The 14,346-nt window shown below is 46.1% G+C and overlaps 1 protein-coding gene across 1 annotated transcript in view; it reads right to left on the bottom strand.

The window, feature by feature from the left end:
* Positions 1-9,811, bottom strand: part of LOC133136593 (partitioning defective 3 homolog) — a 201,645-nt gene extending 191,834 nt beyond the window's left edge. Inside the window, exon 1 of the mRNA XM_061254228.1 lies at positions 9,351-9,811. Coding sequence (XP_061110212.1) covers positions 9,351-9,470 — 120 coding nt within the window. The 5' untranslated portion in view covers positions 9,471-9,811. The remainder of the gene's footprint in view (positions 1-9,350) is intronic.
* Between the last annotated feature and the right edge of the window lie 4,535 nt (positions 9,812-14,346).

Raw genomic sequence — 14,346 nt, 5'->3', positions numbered from 1 at the left:
ATTATAAATGTAAAAAGAATGAACTGAAGGGATCCAACTGTTGAGCTGAAAAAGGGTGAGTGTGTGCGCGAATGAGTGTGTGCATGTGCGTATGTGTGTGTGTGTGCGTGTGCATGTGTGCACGCTTCTGAGTCAAGACCATGCCTGAGCCAGGGAGAGGCAGGGAGAGGCAGGGAGAGGCAGGGAGAGGCAGGGAGAGGCAGGGAGAGGCAGAGAGAGGCAGGGAGAGGCAGGGAGAGGCAGAGACAGCTAGCACACGGGTCACATCTTCAGGGGCCCTGTCGCTCCCATAACTGTGTAACCCTTCATGAATAATTCACCAAAAACACCACCTTAGAGGCTGTCATGAAAGCTTAGAAGAACTGCAAAAAGTCAAACCAGTTAACCAAAATGGACAACGACACAGTACACTGCTACCGGAAATAAAAAATAAAAAAAATAAAAAGAACCCTGCATTATAGCGGTAGCTATAATTAAGTTTTAATCAAGAATTTTGATTGGAGTTGTGGGGAAGTGAGGAAGCAGTGAGGAAGTAGAATTTCAGAATGAACATGAAAGCAGCTCCTCCCGCTCTGCGTGTTCAAACACACACCCTCCACCAAAAGCAGCAGAACATTACACCCAAAGGACCTATTCATTACACCTAAAGGACCTGTTCAATACACCTAAATTACCTGTTCATTACACCATTACACCAACTGGCTCAGGCAGTAAGAGCAGTCGTCTGGCAGTCGGAGGGTTGCCGGTTCGATCCCCTGCCCGGGCTGTGTCGAAGTGTCCCTGAGCAAGACACCTAACCCCCAAATGCTCCTGACGAGCTGGTTGAGGCCTTGCATGGCAGCCAATCGCCGTCGGTGTGTGAGTGTGTGTATGAATGGGTGAATGGAAAAGCATCAATTGTTCAGCGCTTTGGATAAAGGCGCTATATAAATGCCTGCCATTTACCATTTACCAAAATGACCTGTTCATTACACCTAAATGACCTGTTTGCCTGTAATTACACTCCAGAAGAGAAACAAAGGCTGCAATTAAATGTCACTGTTTGGACGTTTACACATGCGTATAATACCCATCACACAGAAACGGCCTGAAACAGGGGCCCTGACACTGCAGTCCACATTAAAGTTAAATCATGAAAAAATAATAAATCCATATCGGCTGGGCAAAAAGCCAGCACATCGACAATTAAACATTTAATTTTATACCTGTAAGAGTTTCTGCTTAACATAGGACTAGCAAAAATAAACATTTCATTGCAAATGGTGAACATTGGTGGTGTTGTGATGTTTAAATCCATTAAACAGTCTCTTGTTCGCTCTGATGTTTAAATAAAGTTCCTGAGATGTGCAAGACCTGCCCAGATTTCTAAAGTTCCAAGAGGCTTTCCCCTCGTACAGCAGTGGGGTGAGAGGAGCTGGGATCAAAAGGTGACTTTTAAAACCCAAATCCAACAAGAACGGTGCAATAATAAAAAAGATGGAATCCAAGTTTTTTAATCCAAAGCAATTTACAAGTGCATAGGTTCTTCCACAAATCCATAACTAGTAAAACATTCATGAAGAGCTGTTCTAAACAAAAAAGTAATCATAAGTGCAATTTCTTTTAAATATTAAGGGTTAGGGTTAGAAAAGAGGGATATTGGAAGGGGGGAGGAAATCAGGAGGGAGGACTGCGGTATAGTCTGAAAAGGTGTGTTTTTAGTCTGCGTCGAAATAGGGGGAGGGATTCTGCTGTCCTGACAGTGGTAGGCGAGTCATTCCACCACTGATGAACCGGAGCGAAAAACAGGCGTGAACATGCAGCTCGACCGCCAGGTGCTCGTAGTGAGGGAACCACAAGGCGACCAAAGTTGGCAGACCAGAGTGGTCTTGATGGAGAGTAGGGAGCAGACCGGAGTGGTCTTGATGGGGAGTAGGGAGCAGACCGGAGTGGTCTTGATGGAGAGTAGGGAGCAGACCGGAGTGGTCTTGCTGGGGAGTAGGGAGCAGACCGGAGTGGTCTTGATGGGGAGTAGGGAGCAGACCGGAGTGGTCTTGATGGAGAGTAGGGAGCAGACCGGAGTGATCTTGATGGGGAGTAGGGAGCAGACCGGAGTGGTCTTGCTGGGGAGTAGGGAGCAGACCGGAGTGGTCTTGCTGGGGAGTAGGGAGCAGACCGGAGTGGTCTTGCTGGGGAGTAGGGAGGAGACCGGAGAGGTCTTGCTGGGGAGTAGGGAGGAGACCGGAGAGGTCTTGCTGGGGTGTACGGAGCACAGAGACTGCTCCACAGGCACAGAGACTGTCCCACAGGCACAGAGACTGTCCCACAGGCACAGAGACTGTCCCACAGGCACAGTGCTGGAGTGAAATCTGTTCTGGTTCCTCCTGTAAAGGCTGATCTGACCTGCCGCCACTGGGCACACAGCGGACACGCCCGGCATCAATAGAGGACACGCCCGGCATCTATAGAGGACACGCCCGGCATCTATAGAGGACACGCCCGGCATCTATAGAGGACACGCCCGGCATCTATAGAGGACACGCCTGGCATCTATAGAGGACACGCCTGGCATCTGTGTGGAGCTGACCTCAGCCCACCTGCCAGGAGCACAGCATGTCCCGAAACCCCTCAAACTGCGGTTAGACTCTCACACACACTCTCAGTCACTCACACACACTCACACACACTCACACACACTCACACACACTCACACACACTCACAGCCTGAGGGCACAGACTGTTCGGTTACCGTTGGCTTCACCTTGCTTCTGCAACTGCTGCAGATGTGCGTATGTACAGTGTTGTTCAAGAAACACAAAGAATGACCTTCTGAAGAAATGTCTACTTCATAAAAATAACAGCTCAAAGTTTATTTTGTTCATGGTGACCTTCCTCATAGCTTGCCTGGAACAGTAGAAAACTGAGAAACTTATCCAATAAATTACTGAAATTTAGCACTGAGGCTCACAGAAACATTAATACTCCAAGATCTGAGTTTGCTGTAGACAGTACCCAATGTCTAGCAGAGACAGTAGGCCCAATGTCTAGCAGAGACAGTAGACAGTAGGCCCAATGTCTAGCAGAGACAGTAGACAGTAGGCCCAATGTCTAGCAGAGACAGTAGACAGTAGGCCCAATGACTAGCAGAGACAGTAGACAGTAGGCCCAATGACTAGCAGAGACAGTAGACAGTAGGCCCAATGTCTAGCAGAAACAGTAGACAGTAGGCCCAATGACTAGCAGAGACAGTAGACAGTAGGCCCAATGACTAGCAGAGACAGTAGACAGTAGGCCCAATGTCTAGCAGAGACAGTAGACAGCAGGCCCAATGACTAGCAGAGACAGTAGACAGTAGGCCCAATGACTAGCAGAGACAGTAGACAGTAGGCCCAATGACTAGCAGAGACAGTAGGCCCAATGACTAGCAGAGACAGTAGGCCCAATGACTAGCAGAGACAGTAGACAGTAGGCCCAATGACTAGCAGAGACAGTAGACAGTAGGCCCAATGACTAGCAGAGACAGTAGACAGTAGTCCCAATGACTAGCAGAGATGATATGAATGGCCTGTGTCCTTATACTCGGAGGCCTGGGAATGAAGTCGAGAACACTGACGATCATGAGAGCAAAAGGCAGTAAATTTACAGCAGGCTAGCCCTCCTGACAGGCTTCCATAACCACATGAAATGAGGCTTTTGGAGCAGCCCAGCTCAGAGAGCATAAAGACTTGCTGCGTCAAAAAACTCAAACTCTCTTCCTTCCTGCAGCTGAGGTACAGAGAAGGGAGAGACAGAACAAAGACAGGGACATGCAGAACCTTCTCCTGAGAGGGACATGCAGAACCTTCTCCTGAGAGGGACATGCAGAACCTTCTCCTGAGAGGGACATGCAGAACCTGCATCATTACATCAATCTGCTGGAGAGGCTGAAATGAGCCACTCCGCACGTAGGATAAAAACTCAAACAGGAGACAATTAAAAAGACAGCTTAACATATGAATAAACACAGTGGTATGAAGCTCATTATTCACATGAGCACCCCACACACCATCACAGTCACTCCCTGAGCTGACCGGGCCCGGCGGAGCAGTACAGGGACGGGGCTGAAGTGACTGAGGCGGGGCTGAGCCCTAAGCCGGGCTGCGCTGGCACCCAGGCACACAAAAGCAGAAATAAATGTCATGTAATGTAAACTAAAGGCTGAACAAGACTCCCTGAATATGGAATCTGCTCAGCACATAACCAATCGGATTAAAGGATTAAACCCTCAGTTCTTCAGATAAACTCAGGTCCCTGGTAACCAAGCAACAGCGCTGTGTGCCAGCTTCGGCTCGCCCGGAGCCACCGAGCAGCAGCCGCACAGCCCTCTGGGATACGCCGTCGTTCTGCTCTCCAATTGGCTGGGCCCTGCAGGGCGCTGGTGAATCTTTCATGCGCTAATTGCATATTAATGGTATAATAAGAGAAGCGGAAGAGAACCTCATTAAAGTTTCACTTTTCTCCTGAACACATTATGCCAACCTGCGCTGAGGGCAGGCATGTATGGAGCCTGTCTGTGGGTGTTAGGGTTAAATAAGACAAATGAAATCAAGAAAAACAGGAGCTGCCATTCAACCCCGCCCGGATTCAGTCCCCCGGAACAGGGAACTGTATGGCTGTAAAATGGAAGTGAATTTGGCTCAACACAGACATGATCACTTTGGCTCAACCAATGACATGAGACCATGTGCAACCAACCGCATGTGGTTTTTTAAATTCCTATCATATGGCTGTGTAATATTTGCGTTACAGCCAAAACAAGATTCACACGCCTAGACTTAGATGCCTATATTTTTAGGACACCATTCCCAAATCCTGGTACTTCCACTTTCATAACTGTTCTGCCCTCTCTGAGCTGTTCAGTTAAACACTCTCCTAGATCTAGATCTGCAAAATAGTCCAGGGAAAAACCAAAACCCCAAGAGACAGTAAACAATAGTATGGGCAGTAAGTTAATGGAATTAATGGAATACATAAGTCTACTTAAGAGTTCCTTAGATATTAGTCTATGGCAGAAAAACTCAAACGATTATAAAGTGAGAATGAGCTTCTAAAGGAGCCTTAATCCAGCTGAGTGATTACCCATGAGCACACAGCACGGCCAGGCCAGGGCCAACAGCCCCAATAAAAACACTCATTAAAACTCATTAAATGAGTTGGACACACACACAAGGACCCAGACTGGGGGTAAACCCAAGAAAAGGTCTTAAGGTTTGTTATTACTTCCATCTTGGTGCATGCTTTTGATAGGCCCAGGTGGTTTTTATGTACAATGAAGGATACTTGCAGACGTTTGTGACAACCAGTCAGCTTAACAATGGGCATTGGTGGGCTTGTGGTCTGAAGCAAGACAATTTGCCTCAAAAAACACCACCAAAGCAGCTTGAACAGGGATATTAAACCACAAAACATTTCACCAACTTTACAAAGCAGGTCTTGACAATCTGAGTCAGGCCATTTTTTGGTAGGGAAGGACCATTTATCTGCCTCTATAAAGCAAAGCAATCAGAGTCATTATTCATTAGCCAATCAGCTAGTTCCCCTACGGGCCCACAATGCACTGCTCTCAGGCCCCACGGGAATGCCTTGCTGAGGGGAGAGTGCCCCAGGCAGGGAGGGTTCTGTCTCTGTTCATACACAGACAGGGAGGGGTCTGTCTGCTTCATACACAGAGACAGGGAGGGGTCTGTCTGCTTCATACACAGAGACAGGGAGGGGTCTGTCTCTGCTTCATACACAGAGACAGGGAGGGGTCTGTCTCTGCTTCATACACAGAGACAGGGAGGGGTCTGTCTCTGCTTCATACTCAGAGACAGGGAGGGGTCTGTCTCTGCTTCATACTCAGAGACAGGGAGCGGTCTGTCTGCTTCATACACAGAGACAGGGAGGGGTCTGTCTGCTTCATACTCAGAGACAGGGAGGGGTCTGTCTGCTTCATACACAGAGACAGGGAGGGGTCTGTCTGCTTCATACACAGAGACAGGGAGCGGTCTGTCTGCTTCATACACAGACAGGGAGGGGTCTGTCTGCTTCATACTCAGAGACAGGGAGGGGTCTATCTGCTTCATACTCAGAGACAGGGAGGGGTCTGTCTGCTTCATACTCAGAGACAGGGAGGGGTCTGTCTGCTTCATACTCAGAGACAGGGAGGGGTCTGTCTGCTTCATACTCAGAGACAGGGAGGGGTCTGTCTGCTTCATACTCAGAGACAAGGAGGGGTCTGTCTGCTTCATACACAGAGACAGGGAGGGGTCTGTCTCTGCTTCACACTCAGAGACAGGGAGGGGTCTGTCTCTGCTTCATACTCAGGGACAGGGAGGGGTCTGTCTGCTTCATACACAGACAGGGAGGGGTCTGTCTGCTTCATACTCAGAGACAGGGAGGGGTCTGTCTCTGCTTCATACACAGAGACAGGGAGGGGTCTGTCTGCTTCATACACAGAGACAGGGAGGGGTCTGTCTGCTTCATACACAGAGACAGGGAGGGGTCTGTCTGCTTCATACTCAGAGACAGGGAGGGGTCTGTCTCTGCTTCATACACAGAGACAGGGAGGGGTCTGTCACAACAGGAACACTGACACTGAGAGACCCCAGGGCTGGGCTTCCTTATGTTTCAGCACTTAAGTAAAAGATGTCAGTCACGCATTGGCTAAGGAGATCACATGGCATGTGTGCAAGGCCTGGATTGGCTGATTACAGGAAAAGCTGCAGTAGGCTGCGGGATAGGAGTCTCGCTGCTGATCCCACAGGTGTGATGTCACCACCAGACCAGCGAAGAGCGCACTAGATCACCTGACTGGGGATCAGAGCACAGAGATTGCAGCACTGGCATTATTACACCCCAGGAAATATCACTCTTTTCCACACAATAGAGAGCCAGTTTAGGCCTGAGACATAAGCATGCAAACCTGCAGACACTGCCGCTCTCCAGGTTGAACAGACCTTAGGACGGAAGCAGTGTGCTTCTGGTAAGAAGGGACGGCATGTTTACAGCGTGTGTATAGCATGCAGTGTACATGCATGAATAGCATGCTGTGTACATGCGTGTTAAAGGCACATGCACCCTTATATAGCCGGTGACTGCTTCCATGTCAGGGATGTTCACCAAGGGCCAAACCTTTTCTGCAAATTGTGCTCTTAATTATTTAAACAAATCAATATTTCATGCCTTCTCGATCTAACATATCTGACAGTAGGAGGTAGTCAGAGAGCGCGACTGAGCGAGAGCAAGTCTACAGGTAAGCCAGGGTTGGTGAGTGCAGCCAATCAGCAGATTAAGCAGTGGCAATTGGTGGAAATAAATAATGCCCCCACCCCCAGCTGTAGAGCAGGCCACACCGCATCCATAATGGCTGTCAATAACAAGTGGATTTTCGCAGTGCTTTCAATGCACTGTGGATTAGGGGGATAATCAGCTCCGAACAGCACCAAATGGGGGGACACACCTGACCCCCCCAGAGAGCAGGTCGGTGCACGGGAGAGCGGTTATTGAGAAATTTCTCACCAACATTTTTGGCTAACTCACTTATGTATTTTTCAAGATTTTGTGGGAGACGTGTCAGACCTTCTGCTAAAGGAGGAAAGTACGAGCATGGAAAAATATCCTGAGAAACAACTGCAACATCATGCAACTACAGACACATCAACTGCAACATCATGCAACTACAGACACATCAACTGCAACATCATGCCACTACAGACACATCAACTGCAACATCATGCAACTACAGACACATCAACTGCAACATCATGCCACTACAGACACATCAACTGCAACATCATGCCACTACAGACACATCAACTGCAACATCATGCAACTACAGACACATCAACTGCAACATCATGCCACTACAGACACATCAACTGTAACTCACATGCATTGTAACTCAATTTGCCACATCTGAGCTTACGCAATTCACAGAAATATAATTTATACTTTATTCATATTTAGAGATTTGAGAATAACCAACACCAGAAATATGCTTCAGTAAAGTCCTAAGAGATATGGTTCGCTAATTTGATCAGATTCCAGCCGCTTTCGAACAGAGGTTGCTCACATCAACGCAACGATGCTGTTCTACTAGGCCTATGTACCAGACGTGATCTCAAACTGTATCCGATCAAAATGGCGTTCTGCTTGGTATGAGCTTCAAATTTAAGTAAACGTGATGAGCTCATTCCTTGTTCGTAAAACCATGTCCAGTTTTCCATGACTGAGAAATTCTCAACTTATTCCACGTTTTTATGTAGTTTCCCCTCCCCTCCTGCAGGGCCTTTGTGTACGTTGGAAGCCCAAGGCTGAATTTATACTTTATATTTATCCTACAACCATGGAGGACACACGCCGCTAACAACCTAAACCATGTGTAGGCCACATGATAATACGGGGAACTGCACGGCCCCCTTTGATTTGCACTGACACTGTGCCTTTACAAATAAATGAAACGTCAAAACGCATTCTGTCTCCTCGCTGTGCTTCAAGTGGCAACTTCACGTCCTGCGGGGCTTTGGTTCAGCCGTGCGCTACACTACCTGATTTCACTAATTAGCTTATTATCTGAACCAAGCAGGTAAATAATTTTTGAAATCAGGTGGTGTAGAGCACGGAGCGAATGCCTGCAGACCCTGCGGCCCGCAGGACGAGGAGTTGAGCAGCGCTGGGCTATGCCAATCTAGAGTTGTGACAATGGACCGCTGCAAAAAAAATAATAATAATAATAAAGTGTCAAATAAACGTCAAGCGCTGAAACATTGTCAAATGTAGCTAGATGAAAATAAAGTGAATGTCCCAGTTGAATTTACAAATATTTGCTATTCCAAAGTTTAGACTTTCAAACTTCCAACAGGATAACAGAATATCCCAGTTGCACGTTCTTGTAATTTAGGCATTACCCCTATGCGATAGCCGAGGTTACCTCAGCTGAAGTTGTTTTTTCTGTATCTTAATTCCACGTTATTTGATTAGTTGTTTCCGTCCATTTCTTCCCATAACTATCAAACTCACCAGTGGGACCATTGACAAAACTAGTCCCTATGGAACTTTTGCGGGTTCGCCAGGGCCGGGATCTACCACAATAACAGCAGCGAAATGGAACAGAGACGTGTAAAACACTCACAGCCTGGAGAAATAGATGTGTTCCCGCGTTAAGCAACCTAATGAAATCGGTTTGATCGGTTTAATCAGCCCGATCCTGAAGGGTTTGCCTTGCTCGTTCTTCCCCTCGCTCCCAGAAAAGCGCCATATTGGTGCACAGGCGCACCGGTCCTCGGATTGCAACACTGTTTCCAAATATTTTCATGGCAACAAGAGCACAAAGAAAAACAAACGCTACTCACCTTCGCGATGGCTTTTTTGTACCTCATGACGGCTTGCTGAATCAAACTGTGCACTTTAATATTCCCATTTCCACACGGAACCACCACCCTGGTCCGACCGAAACACACCGTCACTTTCATAGTTTTATTTCCGATATATCCACACACGGATCCAGAAGAAAACTCAAGGTGCGATGATACTTTCCCCCGTTCGCTTCGACATGAATTCTCTCTGGCCTTTTATAGATTGTATCCGAAAAGACGTTATCGAGATTCTTCACCTTTTCTCCATAGTGGAGGGGCTAAGATGTGTATATCTGACCACCTGTTTAATGTTTGTGTGATGTGTAGACGACGAATCCAGCAATCCGGTGGGTAGCAGAGGGAGCGTCTCCCCGCAGTGGCCACGGCGGGTATTGACTCAAACTGGAACTCCCTTACCGCCTTGCGTTTCATAAAGTAGGGCACCCCTTCACCCGCTCTTCAGAGGTGAATTAAAGTTGAGTCGTGCGAAATTAATTTGACTAAATCATAATTATTTGTTTGCCATCATAATAAAATTGTAGTCTATTATTTCCAGAATGTTTAAAAGTAATTGTATAGACTGTATTTTAAAAAGGACATTTTTACACAAGGCTACCGGTTGATTTTAAAGACTGGATATTCTGTAGGCCTATCATACAGTAAGCCGAGATCTTTTCCAATAACAGACGGCAGTAGCTACCGAGCTTGCCATGAGCTGATAGAGTAGGGCTCGTGTAAATTAATGGGGTGTTTGCCATGAAACAACACAATTCGATAAACTAATCAGACCAATGGTTCCGAGCGGCTTGTTTGCTTTGTGTTAAGTATGTATGTATTAATGTATCTATTTATGCCTTTGTTTTTGTTTTGTTTAGTATTTAGTTGGAAAGATAACTTTTCAAACTAAATACCTACACGTGTTCTTCCCACGACCTGCTTCAGAGGCCCCCCCATTTCATGCAGGTCCAGCCCCCTTAATACTGGTCCCGCCCCTACATTTACACCCCTCCCCTTACCAAACAACTGTGCAGTTCAGCTACCAAACGGATTACGAAATAAACTTCAACGTTAGTCAAAAACAGCTGTAGCTTCATAACCAGGTGGGATATTCGGTTCCATAAATATGTCTGGGGGGGGGGTAATAAATTAAGCTTTAAAGTAAAGCCTTTTTTCTTTTTGTGGCTCAACTTTGCAGTCTCAGGATTCTGTGGTCACTGTGGGTGGGGGGCAGCAATCAGAATAAAGAATAAAGAATCACATTTTTGATGGAAGTTGATTATGGAACTGTGAACAGCTTGATTAACACGCCTGACATCATTCATACATTTCTGTTGATGGGCACGCCACCTTGTATTGCAGTGGGGAACAGTACACACACACACACACACACACACACACACACTTTATTTTAATTTAGATGGGTTTTCCAAAGGCATGGCCTCTGGAGGTTGGATTGCTGCAGTAATTCTAAAGCTCTGTATGTGAGTGCAACAACAGGCTTGTTTGGGCAGGAGAGGCATCATAACAGAATCCACTGTAACATGATGGTGTCTTCTTCCACAGCAAGTTACTGTCTCTGGTTACAGGTCTCCTTCAAAACAAACCCCAGGATGATCGGAGCATTTCCCAACAAACATGACCACACCTGCACATGTGGACATGTGCCACATGTTTTGGGTTGTTGAGATTAAAAATGTTTAAACTCAACCCAAGTTAATGGCCCGATCAATCAAAAACATCTTTACGGGATAGTTTGCAGGAAAAATAAGAACGACCAAGAACAACCAAGGTTGGAGCAAGACCAAGAATTCAACAGAACTCTGCAGGAAGCAGGTTTGGAATGGCAGCGTTCCTCTTCAGACTCCAGGGCTGCAGCAGTGTTGCTAAGCCAGCCCTCCTGTGGGGTAGGCCTCTCTTCCTGGAGCCTGCCACAGTTATTCCCACAGAACTACAGGAGCGCTAGCGCCATCTGGAGGAGACTGTGCTACTGCAGATAACACCCTGTGGGAGAAGCGAATCCTGAGGTAACAGGGGAATCCCAGCTCAGTTAACCCCCAGGAGCATAATAGCAAAAAAAAAATGATATTTTTACATTTCTTAACATAATACGGGTTTTGGATGGCAGAAAAAACATGTTGTCATTAACATATTTCAAAATATCTATTTTATTTCATTAGAATTGAATGTTCCTTATGTTAAGATTAATACTGTATAGAGCTCAGGGAAGTTAAGCCCCCACCATCTCCCTCCACCATCACACTGAGATAACATCACATTCCCTTGCACACCTTCAGCAGAAACAAAAACAAGAACTCAGACAATCATCTCAAAAGCAGTTGTAGCTGTACTGAAGGCCTGCTTCACAGTGAGCAGGAAACACAGCTGAGCATGGAATGGAATGGAATGGGATGGAATTCCAGACACCAAGAGTGAAATGCTGCAGCTGGGTGTTCAACCGCTCCTGGTTTTTAAAGATACTTTATTTAACCAGAGGAGGTTCATTGAGAATGTGTTTTCTTTGTCCAGGGCACTGCGGGGGTAGTGCCAGAGAGAACCCCGTGAGCAGGTTTTGGGCTAAAAGCCTTGCTTCAGATGCAGGTCAGCGTCCCTATGTGGGGCCAAGCAACCTGCCACTCAACTACTCAACTGCTGCAGCCCATCTGCTTCAGGGCTTGATGTGTATCCAGAGAGACCCTTCAGCACCCCACCATTTGTAAACAGACGTTACTTCATATTTGTGGCATTTCTGTTAACTTGAACAAGTCTGCCCATTCTCCTCTGACCTCGCTCATTAACAAGTTGCATTTGGTCACATTACTGGGGTGGCCTGTAGCGTAGTGGTTAAGATAAATGACTGGGACACGCAAGGGTGGTGGTTCTAATCCCGGTGTAGCCACAATAAGATCCGCACAGCCATTGGGCCCTAAACCCTGCATTGCTCCAGGGGAGGATTGTCTCCTGCTTAGTCTAATCAACTGTACTGTACTCTGGACAAGAGCGTCTGTCAAATGCCAATAATGTAATGTAATGTAATGTAACTGCCCCTCTCTGCATGTTTTTTGTTAAGTGCACCATTCTCTGTTAACTCTAGAGACTGTAGTGCATAAATGAACTGATATGTATATTCACTGAGCAGCAGGCTATTGGTGTACTTGGTACCTGAAAATGTGTGGCCTATACATGTGAAACACCTTATTGCCTATTAGACATATGGTGTATGGTACATCACCACTAGATGGCATCACAAAATAAAAGGTGAGCTCACGTCATACAGTGAACAGTGACAGGACAACATTAAATGAATTTCACTTTGGCACCAACTCCGCAGAAAGTAAACAACTGGCCCATACATAAAAAAAAATTTTTTTTTAAACACACACATGAAGTCCTGAGATGGTAGCAGAGTACCCCGGACAGCAAGCTGCCCAGGCTGGATCAGTACTGATCCAGCAGAATGGGCCATGGGCCAGGATCAGCGCAGACCTGCCCCGAGTCATTAATACTACTGGGACAGTGCCCTTCAACGGCATGGTAACTGTAGAGTGAAATGTATTATTTCTGCCACATAGTTGAGGGATTGAGATTTGAGATCAAAAGATGAATATGAGACAATGTACTAAAACAGTAGTCAGTGACATCACTAGCAGTCTCCAGACGACACGGGTGAGAATATCAGAAGCCCTTGTACGCAGGGAGCTGAAATGGAGAACCTGCAAACCTCATACATGAAGCCTAATGAAGAGTTGTGGAACCATTTTATGGACAGATGAGACCAACCACAACCAAAGTGACTGACAGCCAAACGTGTGGAGAAAGGAACAGCCACTATGTGAAACATGGAGGGGGTAGTGTCACGGCTTGAGCATGTATGACTGCTTCTGGAACAGGCTCACTTTTTCTTTACTGATGATGTAATGGAGGATGGCAGTGGTATGGCGATTTTAACCATGTACAGACAGACTCTGTCTGGCACAAAGAAATCCCTCCAACCTCATAGGCCAACACTTAACTTTGCAGCAGAACAATGACCCCAGGCACATTGTCTACGTAACAAAAGCTGTCATCAGCTGGGGGGACGTGGTAGGTTTTGGACCAGGTGTCAACTGATAAATCCAGTCAAGCATGCATTTCACTTACAGAAGAGCAGAAGAGGAGAATGAAGAGACATCTCCAAAACGATGATCAACTGAAAGTGCAGTAAAAGCAGGAAGGTGTATGATGTGTTGACAAAAACAAATGTGGAGATGTGAATGGGTTGTACACTCAACTATTGCATTTAATGGTTATGCAAATCAATATTATTGCTTTGATATTACTTCTAAAACATAATCAGTTAAATTTGCACAGCTGAAAATGGCAGGGGGGGGGGGTTAAGGGGGACTATGCACATACAGTCAGGTCCATAAATATTGGGACATCGACACAATTCTCCTCTTTTTGGCTCTATACACCACCACAATGGATTTGAATTGAAACGAACAAGATATGCTTTAACTGCAGACTTTCAGCTTTCATTTGAGGGTATTTACAAATCAGGTGAACGGTGTAGGAATTACAACAGTTTCTATATGTGCCACCAATAAAGGAAATGCAAATTGCTCAATAATATTGCACAAAACAATATGTGCTCCATAGGTCAGATTTGTCTATGTCCATCTGTCTGGGTCACATAATTAAACAAGGTTATAGTTGATATAGGTGATATTTCTGTATTTTCAAATGTGCGTAATGCTATTTTTAATGTGTGGTTTCCTTGATGAAAATGGGAACTGATTAATAAATAGACTGATTTCTGACAGAAGACCTCCAGAGGGCACTGTTTCACTCCTTTTCCCATTGCGTCCTGGTGACTATTCGCCTTTTGCAACAGCTTGAAATTCTTGAGCAAAATGGTTTCGGAGACAGCAATATAAATGGAAAACACTGGCATTAGCATTTTATTGTTGTTGCACGAAAGCCATACATGAATATTGTACCTGCTGTAAAAATAATA

Source organism: Conger conger, chromosome 9 (assembly GCF_963514075.1).
Source record: "Conger conger chromosome 9, fConCon1.1, whole genome shotgun sequence".
NCBI lineage: Eukaryota > Metazoa > Chordata > Actinopteri > Anguilliformes > Congridae > Conger > Conger conger.
The sequence above is the reverse complement of the archived record's forward strand: the minus strand, read 5'-3'. Positions and strand labels throughout refer to the sequence as shown.